Genomic DNA, 17,337 nt, shown 5'->3' with positions numbered 1-17,337 from the left:
TAAGCATATTACATTGTCTAATGGAGTTACTAGCTTTAATTGCTGCTCCCAAGCCCGAGAAAGGAGGGTTGATCAGGTTGAGAGCTGGCAACAAATTCATGCCATAACTTCGAGTCGAGATCCTCTGCTGTTTCCCAGCAACAGAGGATCCGGACTCTTGAGTTTTTTTCCCACCACCCATTTGGCAAAGTGGCAGACATTAATGATGATTGATGGGAAACAGCCATAGGTTTTTCCATCAACATGGACGCATCATAGGTCAAGAAATTTGTAGTGCCTGGACAACTCTGACTGTGTGATCATTGCAAGATTCAGATTCTCCTGATGGATCTTGATGGAAGTACCTTGGTCTGATCCCCTTGCCCTTAACTTTCAGGACATGGAACATTCACAGAGGGACCAATCAGATCATCTGCCACGGTCAACATGCCATGGGCCCCACTTGTACAAAGTGGTTCAAGAAGATGCATATACACAAGGTGAGGATCATGCAATATCCATTTTGAAATATGACCTTCTGATGGGAGCCTTGAAAGTGGCCAAAAAAAAATGAGAGAGAGGCATGCAAAGCCTTTCACTTACAGCGAATAAATGATACATTCAGGTTCCTAACAAATACCAGAAAGGCATTATACAATGCTCAGGCCAAAAGCTTGTACAATACAGGTTTTCGTTGTTGTCGAAGTGGGGCCCATGTTCTACGAATGGACCTCGCCGTTGATGGCCTGTGACCAAAAATACCACAGATCAGAAGATCCTAGCTGCATCATAATTGGCCTTTTATTGGTTGAATGTGAACTATTGATGTCTTCTCTCTTAACTGTGTATTTGTTGAGAACTTGCTGAAGGGTTGGGATTCTGCATGGCCCATCAACGGTGGGGCTCATAATATGGATAAGTGAATTGTTGGACCCACTGGCACAAACTATAAATACAAACAGCACCGAACAACCTTTCAGCCACTGAATGCATTAGGCACAACAAAATAAAAAAGGACAAATCCTACATACAAAATTTCTCCCCTTGGCTGCTCTATTTAGATCCAGAGACCTTCAGTAGCTCATGGAAGGCCTCCTGTGGTATATCAACGGACCCCACGCGCTTCATTCGCTTCTTCCCTTCCTTCTGCTTCTCCAGAAGCTTTTTCTTCCGAGTAATGTCACCCCCATAGCATTTTGCAAGAACATTCTTCCTCATTGCTGAAATGCTGGAAAATGTGGGAAAGAAAAAGTGTCAGGAGGTGGTGCAAGCAAATTGATCAGAATCTCTGGAATATAAAGTTGAATTTTGCAATCAGTTACAGAGTTGGTGAAAATTGTGAGGACAGAAATCCACTCGACATTCAACAATGTCTTTACCTCAACCATCCAATCTATGGGTCACCTCTTGGATGGACCATAGCCCAAAATCACACCAACCAGATGATACCAGCCATCAAATAATGGCTTTCTTTGGTAAACATCATAACTGTCTGGAGTCAGGAAATTGATCAAACAAAGGGCATCATTGGATCATTGTGTAAGTCTGTGTCATAATTCTAAAACTTGCTAACTCGACTCAAAACTCAGACAAGTCAACTCAACTTGGAGAGATTCTGAAGTCACTAGGAAACTAGGTACTGGGCCTGACTCAGATGGACTCAGAGAGACCCGCCGAGTTGACTTGGTGGCTCGTCGACTCAACACGACTCGGCATGACACAAACAAGTCACTTGCTTTATAAGTGAGGGATTTTATTAAAAAATAAATGAGTTAGGTACAAGATTCAAATCCCTGACATCAACCAAGGGAAGCAACGACACCTGTGAGGTATATGCAATATTGTTGCCTTTTATTATGTTTTATATTACTTATGCTACATCTGGCGATTTTAAATATCTATTAACATACCTAATATTTTCAATTTATAATAATTAAGTATTGAGTTGAGTTACCCAACGAGGTTTGGGCGAGCGGCCATCACCATGGGTTTGCTCCCTACAGGTGTGGGTTCGACTCCCCTCCTTGGCATTACTCAATACACGTGGTTGTGGGTGGTTGCATGTATCCACAGGCAATAGTCGAGTTGAGTCGAGTTGGGTCGAGTTTTCAAGTCAACCTGACCTAGCTGACCATCGAGTCAAGTTTTGGGGGTTTCTTAACTATGATGTGCCATATCACAATGATCAGCATAACATCCAACCAATTAAGATAAAGAAAACAAGTTCTAACAATAGGAATACTAAACAAGGTATTCTGTATCGGTAACAGTGGCTGTAACGGTCACCACCGTTACCGATACGAGTATCAGCCGTATCGGCCGATACGGTGGCGTAACGACTGTTACGACCCCTATAATGGTTGAAAACCAAAATTTGCCCGAAAAGTTCTGAAAAAATATTTAGAAAATTCAAAATAATGTAAATATTCCAAATATGTATTGATTTCTTATTTTGAACATATTTATGATAGCGTAGCGGTCCACTCTTTGGTGAGAGTGTTGTATCTGATTGTCTGGTGAAATTGTGAACATAGTTATGTGTCTCTAATAATTACACACCACAATCCAGCATCAGAACTATAAATCGGAAAAAGGCATAAATACCACTTTTTATTTTTTGAAAAATGACCATCGAAGTTTCTATTCACCCAAATCGCTTCAATCTACAGTTTTAATCCTAAAAAATATAGTAAAAGTGGTCAAACTATATTGTAGAATAATCCGGGAAAGTTTTTGGAATAAGAACAATGAAAAAATGAGAAGAAAAATAAATTTAAATAGAAAAAAGATGGCTATTTTTTCGACTGTTACGGGAGTGACAATGTTATGCCTCGTAACAACCTATACGGACCCTGTAACGGCTGATATGATCTTAGAAAACCAGTTGCACCTTTTCGCCCCCATATCGCATAATGGTCATAGCTGTTACCTATACGTATTGGCCTTTATGATCGTAACGTAACAGTTACGAAGCACCTTGGTACTAAATGAATGAGCAATAAATATAGGTTTATATGCAGAAAATCAATACAAACAAGACAATATGAAAATTCTACAGCTCAATAGCAAGGTATTCCATAAGGGTAACAGTGGCCGTAACTAGGGTTGTACAAGAACCAAGTTAGCTCGGTTAGCTCGCTCGACTCGACTCAAAAAAGCTTGATTTGACTCGGTTCGAAACTGAGTTCGAACCGAGTCGAGCTGATTTTTTGAGCTCGAAAAAATTTCGGACCGAGTTCGAGCTTGCCCAAGCTCAACTCGACTCGGATTGAACCCCAACTCAAATTGAACTCAGATCGAACCAGTTCGGTGACTCAGTTACTTTGATATTGAAGTTGCTCAGCAAGTGTTTGATGAAATGACTCAACGAAGTGTCAGTTGGTGGCAAGGTATGTATATGAAACAAATACCCTTTTTTTTCTTGATTTTGATGTTGCTTACAAGGTGTTTGATGAAATACATGTAAACAATTGCTGTTGTTTTACATACAGTAAGAAATTGAAAGTGCACTCCATGTGTTTGTGAAAATGCCGCACAGGCTCGAACTTGGGCGCGAACCGGCCCAAGCTGCTGACCGAACCAAGTTGAGCTAGCCAGTCAGGCTCGAGGACCAAGCCGAGTCGAGACCGAGCCAAGTCGAGCTGTGCTAAGCTCGACTTGGTTCGACTCGTGTACACCTCTAGCCGTAACTGACACCACCATTACATTTACAAAACGGGTTGTAACGGCAGTTATGAACCCCATAATGGCCATTACGGTCTCTCCATTTTTACTGTAAAACAAAACCCAAAAAACATGTATCGGCCTTGTCATGGACCGTTACCAGGCCGTTATAGCCTTTACAGGTGGCGCAAAGGGCCGTTAAGGTTACAGGACAATTTTTTCCATAACGGCCATTACGACCTTTACGACCCCGTAACGTGCAATAGTTGCCACCGTTACCTTTACGTAATGGCCTTTACAACCCCGTAACGACCGTTACGGCACACCATAGTTAGTAGACTTCACCATTTTCATGCTTCAAGTCCATTAATGAAAATAATAGATGTGAACGGTAAGCAAAACCTCAATAGTAGCCTTCTCTAGAGTACATATGATCTAAAGGGAAATTTAGGATAGTGTCTTACGTCTCCCTTGCAATGATCTTGGATCCAATGGCAGCTTGTATTGTTATCTCAAACATTTGCCTGTCAAATATCAGGAAGAAGCTTAGGTTTTTCAGCAAAATAAGCCACCATAAAAGAGCAGCAGAGCAAGCTAATTGATATTACATAAGAGAAACGTGAATGCAATTAGGATCTTGAATTCTACTCTCACCACACATGAAAATTAGCAGGTATGCAAGATCCAGACCATTCATCAGGTTGGGCCCCACATCAGTGTCTGTTCATCAGGTGGCCCAGATCTGTATGATAACAGATGGGTAGAAGAAACAGCCATCAGTCCACATCCATTGAGCATATGCAGCCCACCTGATGACTAGACTGGCCCACGGCACACGTGTTGGACACAGCTGAACAGCCAGGGTCTCTCACAAAAATGCCATACTGGAACATGTCGCGAGAATAGGATTTGAAATTCAACGCGAACAATAGCCTTAGCATGGCTCATTAAAGAAGATCCTAGATTGATCATAATTCATAACAAGCATCAAACCTGTCTATGAATTTCTTCAGCTTATCCACCAGTTCACGACCAACCCGCTGCGCCTTCAGATTATGTACAATGGTTGCCATAGCATCAACTGGCTGTCCATTGAGAAGGATGTCAAGCTTCACCAAATCAGAGGCCAGATATCTGTTAATCACGATCATTAAACAATTATGAGTAAGGTGCTCATTTCACTAAGACCCTAAAAATAAATTAAGTAGGAGAATGAAATTTTAGTAATTTATTCTTGAAAAAAAAAAACTGAACAGCAGCATTTTTGTTTCCACACTGGACAGTTGTCTCATGTATTGATTTTTTCTTTCTTTTCGTTTCATTTCATTTCTTGATGGTAACAGGATCTTAATAAAAGGCCAGGCACTATGATACAAAGTTGCAATTCAAAGTCACAGGACCTCACATGGTGTATTTTACTCCTGCAGTATTCATTACTGCACTGATATATAACAAGTTTAATTGGAATAACAATCAAACTGAATGCAAATATTGCTAAATTTAAACACAGACTGGATTTTTTTTCCCAACTAAATCTCCATGGGGATTTCTACGCAAGAACTACAAAGGCAGAGCCAGGACAACATGTTGTCGAGTTGACGCAACTTATACAAGTTTCTAGAATCCAATGGAAAATTGGACCAGCAACACTTCATCAAGTGGTAAAAGAAGGCTGAGTCATTATTCAGCATGCCCAGAAATCAACTAAACCTGTTGTCATTGCTTTGAGAAATGGCTGGACCCAAAGATAACATATTCATGATTTTGTTGGCCTGGAAGCTTGTATAGCAGAGAATTCTTTTAGAAGTCTGCACGGCAAGTAAATAGAACCCTTCCAGGCTACCTGAGATGCTCTCACTCATGAAGCAAGTGAGTTTAAGTATTTTACATTACTAAAGCTTTGGGTTTTATAAGATTATACCAGTGGAATGCAATTAATATCTCAGAGAAAATCATAAAGACCTAGATGTCCCTGAGCTAATTTAGTTGACAACTTCAGCCTTCGAAAATTCAACTCAAGCTATGTCCACTATATATCTGTAACAATCCGAAAGTCAAGTAGTCTAAATCATGTTGTTCATGTTGACATCAAAGCCTCCACATTATAGACGATTGAAAAAGAATTACAAACAACGACAACTTCTCAACAGTGTGTGATTTAACTTTGGTGGAAAAGAAATTTCTCAATATGGTGTGATTCTCAAAAAATAAAGACTTCTCAATATGGTGAAAGAAAATTTCAAACTTACTCTGCATCCTCATAATCAAATGAAGCATATCCAGATGTTATACTCTTCAATTCATTGTAGAAATCCACAACAATTTCCCTCAATGGCAGACGATATTTCATAAAGGCCCGTTGGCTGCATGATTGAAAACTCAGACAATCAATGCTAATCCTTTAGTTGAGCTTTGCCGAGCCTACACACATGGGACATCTGGTGATGAGTATCGGATTGGTCCCCGTGTAGATAAGCTCGCCTAAAAATCAGGCTGATCAACAAATCAGATGAGCTGCAGATGTACAAAAACAAACAACAGTTTAAAAATTGCCAATGGTCCCACATTCAATGTACGCATGCGACCCACCTTAATAAGTGGAGAGGCCTGATTTTCGGGCCAGGTCCTTTACAGAGTGGGCCCACCTGACTAATGACTTGATGTCCCACATACTTTCAGGTTAGCAAATATCCCAGCAAATAGAGATGTGTGTAGGCTTAGCAAAACTCTCCTTCAGTTTACAGAATGCAAGATCAAGCTTAAAAAGAGCGGTACCTATCAATAAATGAGTACTCCAGTTGCTCTCCTCTCCTCTCAGAGCAGAGGGTAATAACAGGCCCCACATACCTGCAAGTAATTGATAAATGAAGAGAGTGAAGATTGCATAACCTATCGTCTAGAAAGAAATAAAAATTGACTGAGTCTTGAAATACAACAGAAGAAGGGAGTAGAGCTTACTCACTAGGAATAATAATGGTAGCAGTCACAGATGGTTCCCAACATGCTGTGACACGTTTTCCAGGAATTGAGGCCAGTGCCGCAGGATTCTGAACGTGCACTTTGCTAAAAGTAGCATCATCATACCATTAAATGAAGTAAATCTCAGCTATTATTGTAGATAAAAAGAACATATCCATGGTCATACCTTCCGTCTGAATACTCAAAAATATATGGTACGGTTGGAATAGTAGAAATGACACTAGCACCATACTCCTACAAAGAAATGGAAATAATATGCAAATTTAAAGTTTATATAATTCTTGTAAGGAAAGAAAATTTCCACTTAGAAGTGTAGCAATAGTTATTACACACTAACAGCCAGACATTAGTTCTATATAAAAGTTTCTTAAGTGTTAAAATCAAACCAATATTTATAATGATTCGCTTGCATTTGCATCACACTAGAACTTGGAACTAGGCAACAGTTTATTGAGGTTGTAGTCCACTAACAACATGGGCATTGATTTTTAAATTACTTTTCTAGATTAATTACTGAAGAGAATGTGGAACCAACCAGGTAGGAAAAACTAGAAGACTTCCTTTCTCAACGAACTACCATGTTAGCAGCAACCTTGCCATTACAATTATAAAGCTAGGAGAGCTGCTTCAGTTCTAAAATAATTCCAATACCATAAGCAATCTTTCCATGGTGCTGTAAATCAAAATTAGGTGCTTTTCTCTTGATCTTTGACAATGACCAGATGCATGGAAAGTAAGTTATTTACTTACGGATTGCAAGTGAAAAATCTCTTTATTTTTGCCTCTACATAATCTAGTTCAATAGCTTGGTTCGATACAAAAAAGAAAACGAAAAAAAAAAAAAAAACAGTAAATCCCAACTCATTACTGAACATCTGGAAAAAGAAGAGCAATAAGAACTAGAAATATATACCTGTTCAAGACGCTGATGAAAGACATCCATGTGAAGCAAGCCTAAGAAACCACACCTGTAAAGGGTAGACAATAAGGGTTAGCAATTAGCATATTATTCTAATTGTGAACACTAAATTCAGGTAAAATGAACACAGAGCACAATGCTGACTTCAAGGGCCTGTTTGGTTGGGTATAACTACTAGCAAATGGTGGTAAAATCGTAATAATGAGAAAAGCTCGCTGTTTGGGCAATAGGTGGATCTCCACCTCGAAAAACGTGCAAAACACCTCTCTTACGTGTTTCCAAACCAAAACTGTGGGTCCCACCTTGATGTATGTGTTTTATCCATGTCGTCCATTCATTTTCTCATATCATTTTAGGGCACGTGCCCAAAAATGAGACAGATCCAATGCTCAAGTGGACCACAGTACAGAAAACAGTGGATATTGAATGCCCACTGTTGAACACTTCTTGGAGGCTACAGAAGTTCTGGATCAAGCTGATATTAATGTTTTCCCTTCATCCATGTCTGTGTGACCTAAGACCTTATGAACAGATTGGATGTCAAATAAACATCATAGTGGGCCCCACGTAGGTTTCAATGGTGGGCATCATATTCCCACTTTTTTCCTGTGGTGTGGTCCACTTGAGCTTTGGATCTGCGTCATTTTTGGGCTGATGCCCTAAAATGATCTGGCAAAATGAATGGATGGTGTGGATAAAACATATACATCATAATGGGCCCACAGAGTTTTGCCATGTAGACCCAGTAATGACATCCCGCAAACCAAGACTTATTTGAGTGGCCATACATTATTGCACGAAATACCAAATTAATTAATTATTACCCATTTACATTTATTTGCAGGGAATTACAGCAAATCAAACAGGCCCAAAATGTCCCATTTGAGCATAAACAACACTCTTTAAAGTAAGTGTGAACTGACAGTGGGGTGTACTAACAAGCTAAAAAAAAAAAAAAAGTAGCAAAAAGACTACTGGTGGATATCCATGCATACCTGAAACCTAGGCCAAGTGCTGTGCTGCTCTCTCTGGTAACAGATACACTGGCATCATTGCATGTGAGTCTCTCTATTGCATGGTTGAGAGCATCAAAATCGGATCCATCAGCAGGATAAAGACCAGAAAACACCATATGCTTTGCAGACTTGAAACCTTGTAAAGTAAAATAGCACATAATGTGATCAGAAAAATATCAGACAAAAGGAATGTGTCCAGACTAGTTAGTTTTAAATCAAATGGCATCAACAGCAAAAGCTTTGTAGCCACTAGCCTTTACCTTCACAATTGCCAGGGTTCAAGCTGGGACTATCAAGGCTGTAGTAGCCACAGTTACCAATCAAACTTTAAGATCAGGCTCAGGTCCAACCTGTTTATTAATCAGGGCTGAACTTCATGCCCAGGCCCTACCTCGGAACCTAAAGATCAGGCAAAACCCTTCCCAAGAGGATCAGACCAGGAAGCCTGATGGGTCAGCCAACTAAGACAGGCCCATTGCTAACCCTACCGACCTTACTTGATTTGACATCATATTGCGAAGTCCCTAAAAGGCAGATATTTTAGTCAAATAAGGTAAACCCTCTCCCTCCACGTTATCGAGGAAAGTATAGAAATGAGAAAGGAAACCAACACCCATTGAATTAGGGATTCATGTAAAGTTTCAATCTGCAGCAATCACTTAGACTAAATCTCTACTCCTCACATCTCTCCAATCATTATGAATTGACAAATGGAATTCATACAACTAACCACAGTTTAAAAACCCATCAACCCAACTCGATGTTCATTCGGGTCTGATCGACTAAAAGACTAAAGCCAACTCAACTCAATAGATAATAACTCATCTAATGCAGGGGCATTTTCACACCGGGCTCAAGTAGGGTGGCCTGTGGGATATAGGGGCATACTTGGGGTGGGTGGCCCGCATAACCCATGGATTTGGGGCCCGTGTGAGGTGGGTGGCTCGTGTGAGACGGAGCCCATGGATTTATGGCCCATGAGGAGGGTTCGGCCGAGGACCTAACCCATGGATTTGAGGCCTGGGCTATGAGATAAAAGGGATTAATTCGCCATGCTCTATCAGTTCGAACTTTTAGAGCAAGTGGTTAATTGTCCTACATCATCATCACCATCACCATCACCATCACCTAAGCCTTATCCAGACCAATTGGGGTCTACGCAAATCATGTTTCACAATTCCACTTTATCAAGGACCATATCCTTAGTTAAACCATAGGTGATCAAGTCTTTTCTTATTACCTCCACCCACATCCTTCTAAGCCTTCCCTTTGCTCCTTTGGAACCTTAAACTTAAACCAACTCACTCCTGACTAGCGCAGTTCTTCATGAGCTCTTCGTCTCCTTTGCACATGACCAAACCGTGTAAGCCTACTTTCCCTAATCCTATTACCTATTGCTGCTACTCTCAAGTTCCCTTGAATGCATTCGTTGCTAATTCTATCCTCCCTTGTGTTGCCACTCATCCATCTCAATATCCCCATTTCAACTACACTCATCCTATGAAAATGTCGTTTGTAACTACCCATCATTATGTCCAATAAAGCAAAGCTAGTCTTACAACTATCCTATAAAATCTCCCCTTCTATTTGATTTTGTAAGTTAATTATAAAATATATTAACAAATAGGAAAGTGGGCCAAGTGCTGCATGGCTTGCTGGTGGGGAGTGTCTGCCTCAGTCATATAGATCATGGATTCAACTCTTAATTGTGTTCTTTTTTAATTTTAATCAAAAGTGCATGGATAAGGCGTGTGACTCGCACGAGGCATTGGGAGTCGTGTCAAGCCAACCAAGTTAGTAAGTCGATTCAACGAGTCTTCCTGGACCGAATCACTGAACCTAGTTTCCTAATGACTAGGCTCGAAATCTCACCCAGTGGAGTTGACTGGACCAAGTTTTGACTCGAGTCAGTGAGTTTTAGAGCTACACTACAAACTAAAAAAAGTCCCTATACAAAATAAAGAAACTAATGCCTTCGCACAATAAAGAAATTATGTGAACCCGTTGTCTGAATTATACAAACTAATGCCTTCGCACAATAAGGAAATTCTGCGAAGCTCTACATACTACATGCATCTAGCTCAAAATAATTTCCATCACTCATTTAGAATCATCCAGCCATGCTTTCCCTAATTTCTCCACACTAAGCATCCAATTTCATTCAAGGTGCATCTTCTCCACCTAGCCTATCTACTTTTGTTTCATATTTAATCAAGATTATAAATAATTTCAATCATATCAATAATATAGCAGCCCCCAACTAGTTGGGATAAGGCTTAGATGATGATGATGATCAATATAGATGAAGATACGCCTCAGGACACTAACATAAAGGAGAAAAATATGCTTCTAATGGTGTGGGAGAGAACTAGCCAGGATGCTTGGGAGCTTGAATTAAAAAGAAAATATTTTGCATCATAAATCAAGGGCAGTAAAGCTAAAAGAGGGGGGAGAAAAATACAAAATTCTTTCATGTCATAGCCGAGGAGAAGGAGCAATGAAATCCAAAGCCTTCTAGTGGATGACATAAGAGTGGAGGAGAAGACATGCAATCATGAATTATTAAATTCCATTCCAACCTTCTACAGGACACTGCTTGGACACGTCCAATGCCTAACAATCTAGACTCAAGACTAGTGATGAAGAGGCAAACTGGCTGAAAATGCCGATCGGTGAAGAAGAGCTCAAAGTTGCATTCTCAAAATTGGATAGAGACAAGGCTCCCAGCCAGGGTATACAAAAACAGTTTACGTAACAGTAACGGCCATAACCGTTATGCGTTACGGGGTCATAATGGCCATAACAGCCATTATAGGAAAAACTGCCTAGAACAGCACCGTAACACTCCGTAACAGACCCGTAATGGCCTATAACGGTCCTTAAACAGGGTTTTTTAAAAAATGACATAACGGCCGTTACTGCCCGTATAGTAACGGTAACGGCAGTGGCTGTTACAGCCACTGCTACCATTACTGAACACCTTGCTCCCAGCCCTGAAGGATTCCCAACTCCCCTCTTCCAAGTGTTTTAGGAAGAGGTGAAGTGGGCCCTGATGGACCTCATTTCAGAGTTCTAAGATAGAGAAATTGTCCACATAGTTAGGGGAAACCTTCATAGCCCTTGCCCCAATGAAAGGGGCAGAATGCTTGAAATACTTCAGGGTCAAACCCGTTAGCCTTATTGGAAGCCCATACGAGATTTTGGCAAAGGTTCTAGAAGGACTTCAGAAGGTGCTGCAGGGTGATCTCTAAAATCCAGGGAGCTTTCCTTCACCATAGATAGTTTGTGGATGGTTCATTTGTGGCTCGAGAATGTATGGATTCAAGATAGAGGGAAAGAAACCCTGGCATCATCTGCAAGCTAAACATGGAGAAAGCTTAGCATTTTGTTATGTGTGTGCGTGTGTTTTTTTTTTTTTTGTTTTTAATACTGAAAATTCTGGAATATATGACCCCACCTTTGCAAGTGCCCGTATTCTTTGTGTGTTTTTACATGTGAAGTTTGCATCCTTCCTATATAAGAAAAGCATCTCAATTCTCAAGCATAATGACACTCAGTATACTAGGAGCACCTCAAATTAAATTAAATATATAAGACTTTTGTAATTTCATTTTCCGAAGTTACCAAAGGATTATGAACTTAAACCCATACGCATTGAACAAACTCTAACGAGGCAGCAATAAACAAGGTCAGTCCATTTTCTTGAAAAACCAAGTTTGGCACCCATCTGAGATACACATGTCAGATACAAGTGACAGTTCTGAGTTCTAGCCAGCATCTACTTTAGCAGTGTTCGTAAAGATTTATATTGTTCACGGCGGGTGGGCGGGCATGTGTGTGTGTGTATTTGTGTCTGTGGGTCCGTCTTATTCTCATGTGTTAGCAGTATTGGTAAACTATTAATATAGCTCTTAGTATATGTCCAGTTTTTCAGACACATCTTTCTATATCTTTTGCATATTAGTACTAAAATTTTATACATAAATAAATGTTTCAATATAATTATATAATTTTATGAATGTGTCACCATGTTGGAATTTTACTAGGGTCCCTGGTCTGAGACCTCATGGCCAAGTCAAACCCTGACACATGTCAACGTCCAAGCTGCATGGCAGGAACTTATAGCAATCACTCCTGACAATAAGAATGGCAATAAAGCACTGGAATGACCAAGGCATGCAAAACTTGCACAAGAAAAGAAAATAGCACTAACAATGTGCAGTAAAGCTAGAGTTAAACATACCAGGAAGAGGCTTTACAATGCTTCGGGCATGATAAAGAGTATCTCCAACACGGGCCTCTTTGGTTGAACGCATGCCACTGACAACATAACCCACTTGTCCAGTAAACAGCATTCCAGTAGGCTTCAGCTCAGGATGCATGAACCCAACATCCAAAACTTCGTAAACCTGGCTAGTTGCTGCAGATGCAATCTTATCCCCCTTGTGCAGAGCACCATCAACAACTGCAACATGGCAGATCACTCCTTTGTATTCATCATAATAAGAATCTAAGAGAAGCATTCGTAAAGGCGAATCACTTTTTCCAGGAGGAGGAGGTATCCGCTCAATGACTGCAGGAAGGACATGCTCAAGGCCTTGACCAGTTTTTGCTGAAGTTAAAAGAGCATCTTCAGGATTTAGATCGAACATGGATTTTAACTGGGCCTTCACACGATCAAGGTCAGCAGTTGGCTGGTCAATTTTGTTAATGATGGGAATAATAGTCAGGTTAGATTCAAAAGCCAAATAAAAATTTGCAACTGTCTGTGCCTGAACACCTTGGGCGGCATCCACTACCAAAAGTGCACCCTGGCAAGCAGCAAGGGATCTTGATACTTCGTAGCTGAAATCCACATGACCAGGTGTGTCAATTAGATTGAGTAAAAAGATCGGGTGCTCTTCTGTATTAGTAGCATCAGGACCATGGAATGTATGCCTGTGGAACATAGTTGCTGTCTGAGCTTTGACTGTTATTCCTCTTTCTCTTTCTACCTAAGAAAATGAAAAGGAGATCAGAAGCAATTGATAACACAAATATAAAATAAAGAAGATGGAATAAGAAATAAACGGATTTTAGATAATCATTTTATACTTCGGTCATCAACATGTCTCCAACCAACAAAAGTGACCGATAAATGATAACATAATACAGATATTATTTTTCTGTGAAAGAAACCAAACTTTAGTACAAGTTCAAAAGCAATTACAAACCCACAGATCTATCAAAGTAAAGTTGACCAAGCAACAGAAGTTTAAACACAATTACAAACCCAGAGATCTGTATGAGTAAAGTTGACCAAACAACAAAAATTTTAAAGCAATTATAAACCCAGAGATTGATATGAGTAAAGTAGCCCGAAAAACAGAGAAAACAATGATATGCATGACCTCTAAGTAAACAAGAAAAAGGCCCAATTATCAATGGAAATGTTCACATCAAATCAAAGAAGGAGCATCAGGGAGACCCAAGTTCAACCCCTTCAGGAAAAAAAAGATACAAACAGGTTACCTACAAGTGGCACACAAGAAACTAGATACCAGCCATCACAGCAGCTAGCCAGCAAGTTGTAGCAATTTTTAAACCGATCCCTTAAAAAACACTTCATGAGATTCTTGGAGTCATCAACCCCAAGAGAGCTTGGCTCTGAGACTGGTCCGCAGAGCCCCACCATAAGAGAACTCGTGAAAAAGTTTCAAGCCAAACGCCAAGAATGGCTCAAGAAAATGGCCACGGAGATCACCAAGAGCTGAGATGAAGGGAAAATTTTCATCTGCTCTCCAAGTTACATCTAGGAAATTGGAACATGTATTGGGATAACCAGTTTAGATTCAAATGTTCACTAGAAAGCAACACAAAGTAAATTCAAAGTTCGGAGAATTTCACATTTCAGGCAGATTTGCATGACATTACTAGCTAATACGAGAGCAACAGCTGCACTAAATCAATCGTAGGGAGAGAAGATACAAAGAATAGGAAGTGTCAGATTATGTTGTCTTTTTGCATCGGTAAAGCATATAGTAATTGGGAGACCTTCCAGAAAGCTTCAATTCTCTGTGTATGCGAGCCATACTCATGGACATAAACTGGTTTTCACTGAAAATCTTCTTTTCACTGTTCTAAATTCATCTATAGATAGTGATGGTCACAACCATCCGTTCAGAGTAAGTTTCTTAAGGTAGTCGATCTAGAATAGAATCCACAACATGGGCGGTTCCGATCATCAGACTACTCAGCATTTGGGCGCCAGTGAGCAGCTACAATCGCTCAATCCTGAGTCGTGACAGGTGAAAAAGAACTCAATTAGAAAAGCTTTTTCTTTTTCTTTTGGGTAACTACCTGCAGCTTATCGAGGTACTGCGGCTGGCCATGGCCCCTCTTGATGGTCCCAGTGAGCTCCAAGAGGCGATCGGCGAGCGTTGATTTTCCGTGATCGACATGCGCGATGATGGAGAAGTTGCGGATCCTCTCCGGAGGGTACTGGCTCAAATCGACAACGTTCTCACGGTTAGGATTGCGAGATTTGGAGCAGAAACCATGCCAAGAAACGCCAAAGTAGCTGGAATTGCATGCATCCAATGCAGCAGAAGAAAGAGATGGAAGAGATCGGTATCTGGATCTCAGCGCCTTCGAAGCTCGATTCAAAGAGCCCATTTTGGGAAGTTCCTCTTCCCTCCCTCCCTCTCTCTCTGTCTCTCTCTATGTAAGAGGGACTGAACTTTGATAGCGCGGGTGAAGGGTTAGAGGTAGGGCTGTCAAGAGCCCGGTCTGCCTCTTGGGCCTCCGGGCTTGGGCTTGAATACTAGCCCCGAGGTTGGACCCGTACCGGCATTTAACCCCGTTTACAAACTGGCCGGGTCGGTCGGCATCTAACAGCCTATTAGCAAGTCGGGCCCATTAAGATTGGCGATTGAATGCTTCCCATTAAAAATTTTCTAGGGCAGTTTATTTGCCAACCAACCTGTTGATTAGTGACACAGACATTATCGGAAAACATAAATACCAGCTTAATCCAAAACTTTTGTCCCCCGATAAGTTTTTAATAGTGGTCGTCCACCCTTCTCTTGAAGTTACGGGGTCATTTCGCGGAGTACCTTTGACATGGTTCTTTCAAGTGCCCTGGTATACTCTACTGGTTCATCTTTCTCTATTTAGGGTAGATTAGTACACTTGGAGGATTGTCCTTCCGATTCTAAGTATTTTCTTGAAAGTTTCAACCGTTGTTGACTATGACAGCAATCATGACTATAAGAAACTTGCAATTATAGCAAGGCAGTGGGCTCTGCTCTCTCGCGACCCCTACCGTAAGCAGTTCAATTACTGTTATTTCCTCTAATGTGATTCACATGAGGATCTGGGATCTGCTTCTTCTTTTTTTAATTCATATCCTAAAATAGTCTGAAAATAAATAAAGGGAATAGATAAAACCTATGGAGTTTTTTCCAGCACCCACCAATACTGCGCTAGGTTCTGAAAGATTACACGTTGAGTAACTCAGAGGGGCCACACATGATGTAAATATCTCATTTATGTTGCCTATCCATTTTACCAGCTTATACTAGGTCATGAGACCAAAATTGAAGCATTTCCAAAGCTCGAGTGGACCACGGTATAGAAAATAGTGGGGATAATGACATCCACCTTTGAAACCCTCCTATGACCGACAATGATGCTTATTTATCATCCAACGGAATCATAAGGTCATGGAGATATAGATGAAAGGAAAACACAAATACCAGCTTGATAAAACTTATGTGGCCCATAGGAATTTTTCAACAATAGGCATTCAATTCCCATTGTCTTCTTTGGTGTGGTCCACTTAAGCTTTGAATGCTTCAAATTTACTCTCATGCTCTAAAATTATCTGAAAAAATGGATTGAAAGTATAGATAAGATGCATACATGATAGTCCCCATGACGCAAGGATGAATGTGATGAGGTTGATCACCGTCTTCTTCAAGGATAACTATTCCGAATCTACGGAGCTTATCTAGACTCCTCACAGAGACTTCTCGAATCCATGACGAAAAGAAATATAAATAATTCTAAAATATTTCAAATAAATTTATTGATGATTGAAATAAACAAATCTACGACGCTTTAAATAGTGATACCAATACTTGGAATAAATTTAGAAATTAAACTATAACTAAAACTCCCTAAAATTCGTAAATAACTATAAATAGAAAATTTACTATTTATAGTAAGTGTCCTATGCGATATAACCACGTCATTCTCTTAATTTTTCTAAACACTTTTCATGCTCGACACAACTCCTAAAGCCCAATAGATGAAGAGTTACAATCAAACCAAAACTTACTAAAAATAGTAAAAAATAATAATAATAATAATAAATAGAAAATTCGACCGTCGATCTAATGAAATCTCACAAATTCGGCGTGGGCAACCGGGCATAGTTGGGTTGGTTGGCTAAAGTAACTCATCCTACCCCAAAATCTACGTCCAGTAACTCATTCTGATTTTGCAAGATATGCCTGTTTTAAGGCTCCGATGGTCTTGATGACTTCCACCTCTGATCGGGCCTTCTTTGGTCCATCTTGGACATAAAAGTGTCCGTTGACCCACTCTACATCACCCCACTAATTTTACTCAGTACAATAAAGGGTACTAAATTACTACCCAATTGAGTTCACTGAAATTTTATTTGGGCACGTCAAACAAGCAGCTAGATTTTGCACGAAAGAGAGCAGCCAGACTTGCACCCAGGCCATGCATAATCATTCAGGCCTAGGCTCGACCAGGCCTATTTATTTTGGCACG

General features: G+C 40.3%; 1 protein-coding gene across 2 annotated transcripts; it reads right to left on the bottom strand.

Annotated features, from left to right (window-relative positions):
• Window positions 1–940: 940 nt before the first annotated feature.
• LOC131223471 (translation factor GUF1 homolog, mitochondrial) lies at window positions 941–15,348 on the bottom strand. Of its 2 annotated transcripts, XM_058218898.1 has the most exons (11): window positions 14,896–15,336; window positions 12,800–13,550; window positions 8,536–8,692; window positions 7,535–7,589; window positions 6,788–6,855; window positions 6,601–6,705; window positions 6,418–6,489; window positions 5,892–6,005; window positions 4,636–4,776; window positions 4,107–4,166; window positions 941–1,207 (listed from the first exon to the last, which is right to left on the bottom strand). In XM_058218898.1, exons 1-11 carry the CDS (start codon window positions 15,208–15,210, stop codon window positions 1,033–1,035), a joined length of 2,013 nt encoding a protein of 670 aa, XP_058074881.1. In that variant the 5' UTR covers window positions 15,211–15,336; the 3' UTR covers window positions 941–1,032. The 2 variants fall into 2 exon arrangements, with proteins under 2 accessions (XP_058074881.1, XP_058074882.1); XM_058218899.1 differs by lacking the exons at window positions 941–1,207; window positions 4,107–4,166; window positions 4,636–4,776; window positions 5,892–6,005 and adding an exon at window positions 6,024–6,156 and having other exon boundaries at window positions 14,896–15,348.
• Between the last annotated feature and the right edge of the window lie 1,989 nt (window positions 15,349–17,337).

The sequence above is a fragment of the Magnolia sinica genome, chromosome 13, assembly GCF_029962835.1.
Source record: "Magnolia sinica isolate HGM2019 chromosome 13, MsV1, whole genome shotgun sequence".
In the NCBI taxonomy this organism is placed as follows: domain Eukaryota; kingdom Viridiplantae; phylum Streptophyta; class Magnoliopsida; order Magnoliales; family Magnoliaceae; genus Magnolia; species Magnolia sinica.
The sequence above is the reverse complement of the archived record's forward strand: the minus strand, read 5'-3'. Positions and strand labels throughout refer to the sequence as shown.

Bases quoted from the DNA above. Each gene is read 5' to 3' on its own strand.
- LOC131223471 (XM_058218898.1), bottom strand. From the start codon at position 15,210: ATGGGCTCTTTGAATCGAGCTTCGAAGGCGCTGAGATCCAGATACCGA. The intron at 13,551-14,895 runs GTAGTTACCCAA...TCATTTTCTTAG, and splicing joins AGTACCTCGATAAGCTGCAG to GTAGAAAGAGAAAGAGGAAT. The intron at 6,490-6,600 runs GTAAGCTCTACT...AATTACTTGCAG, and splicing joins ACCATTATTATTCCTAGTGA to GTATGTGGGGCCTGTTATTA.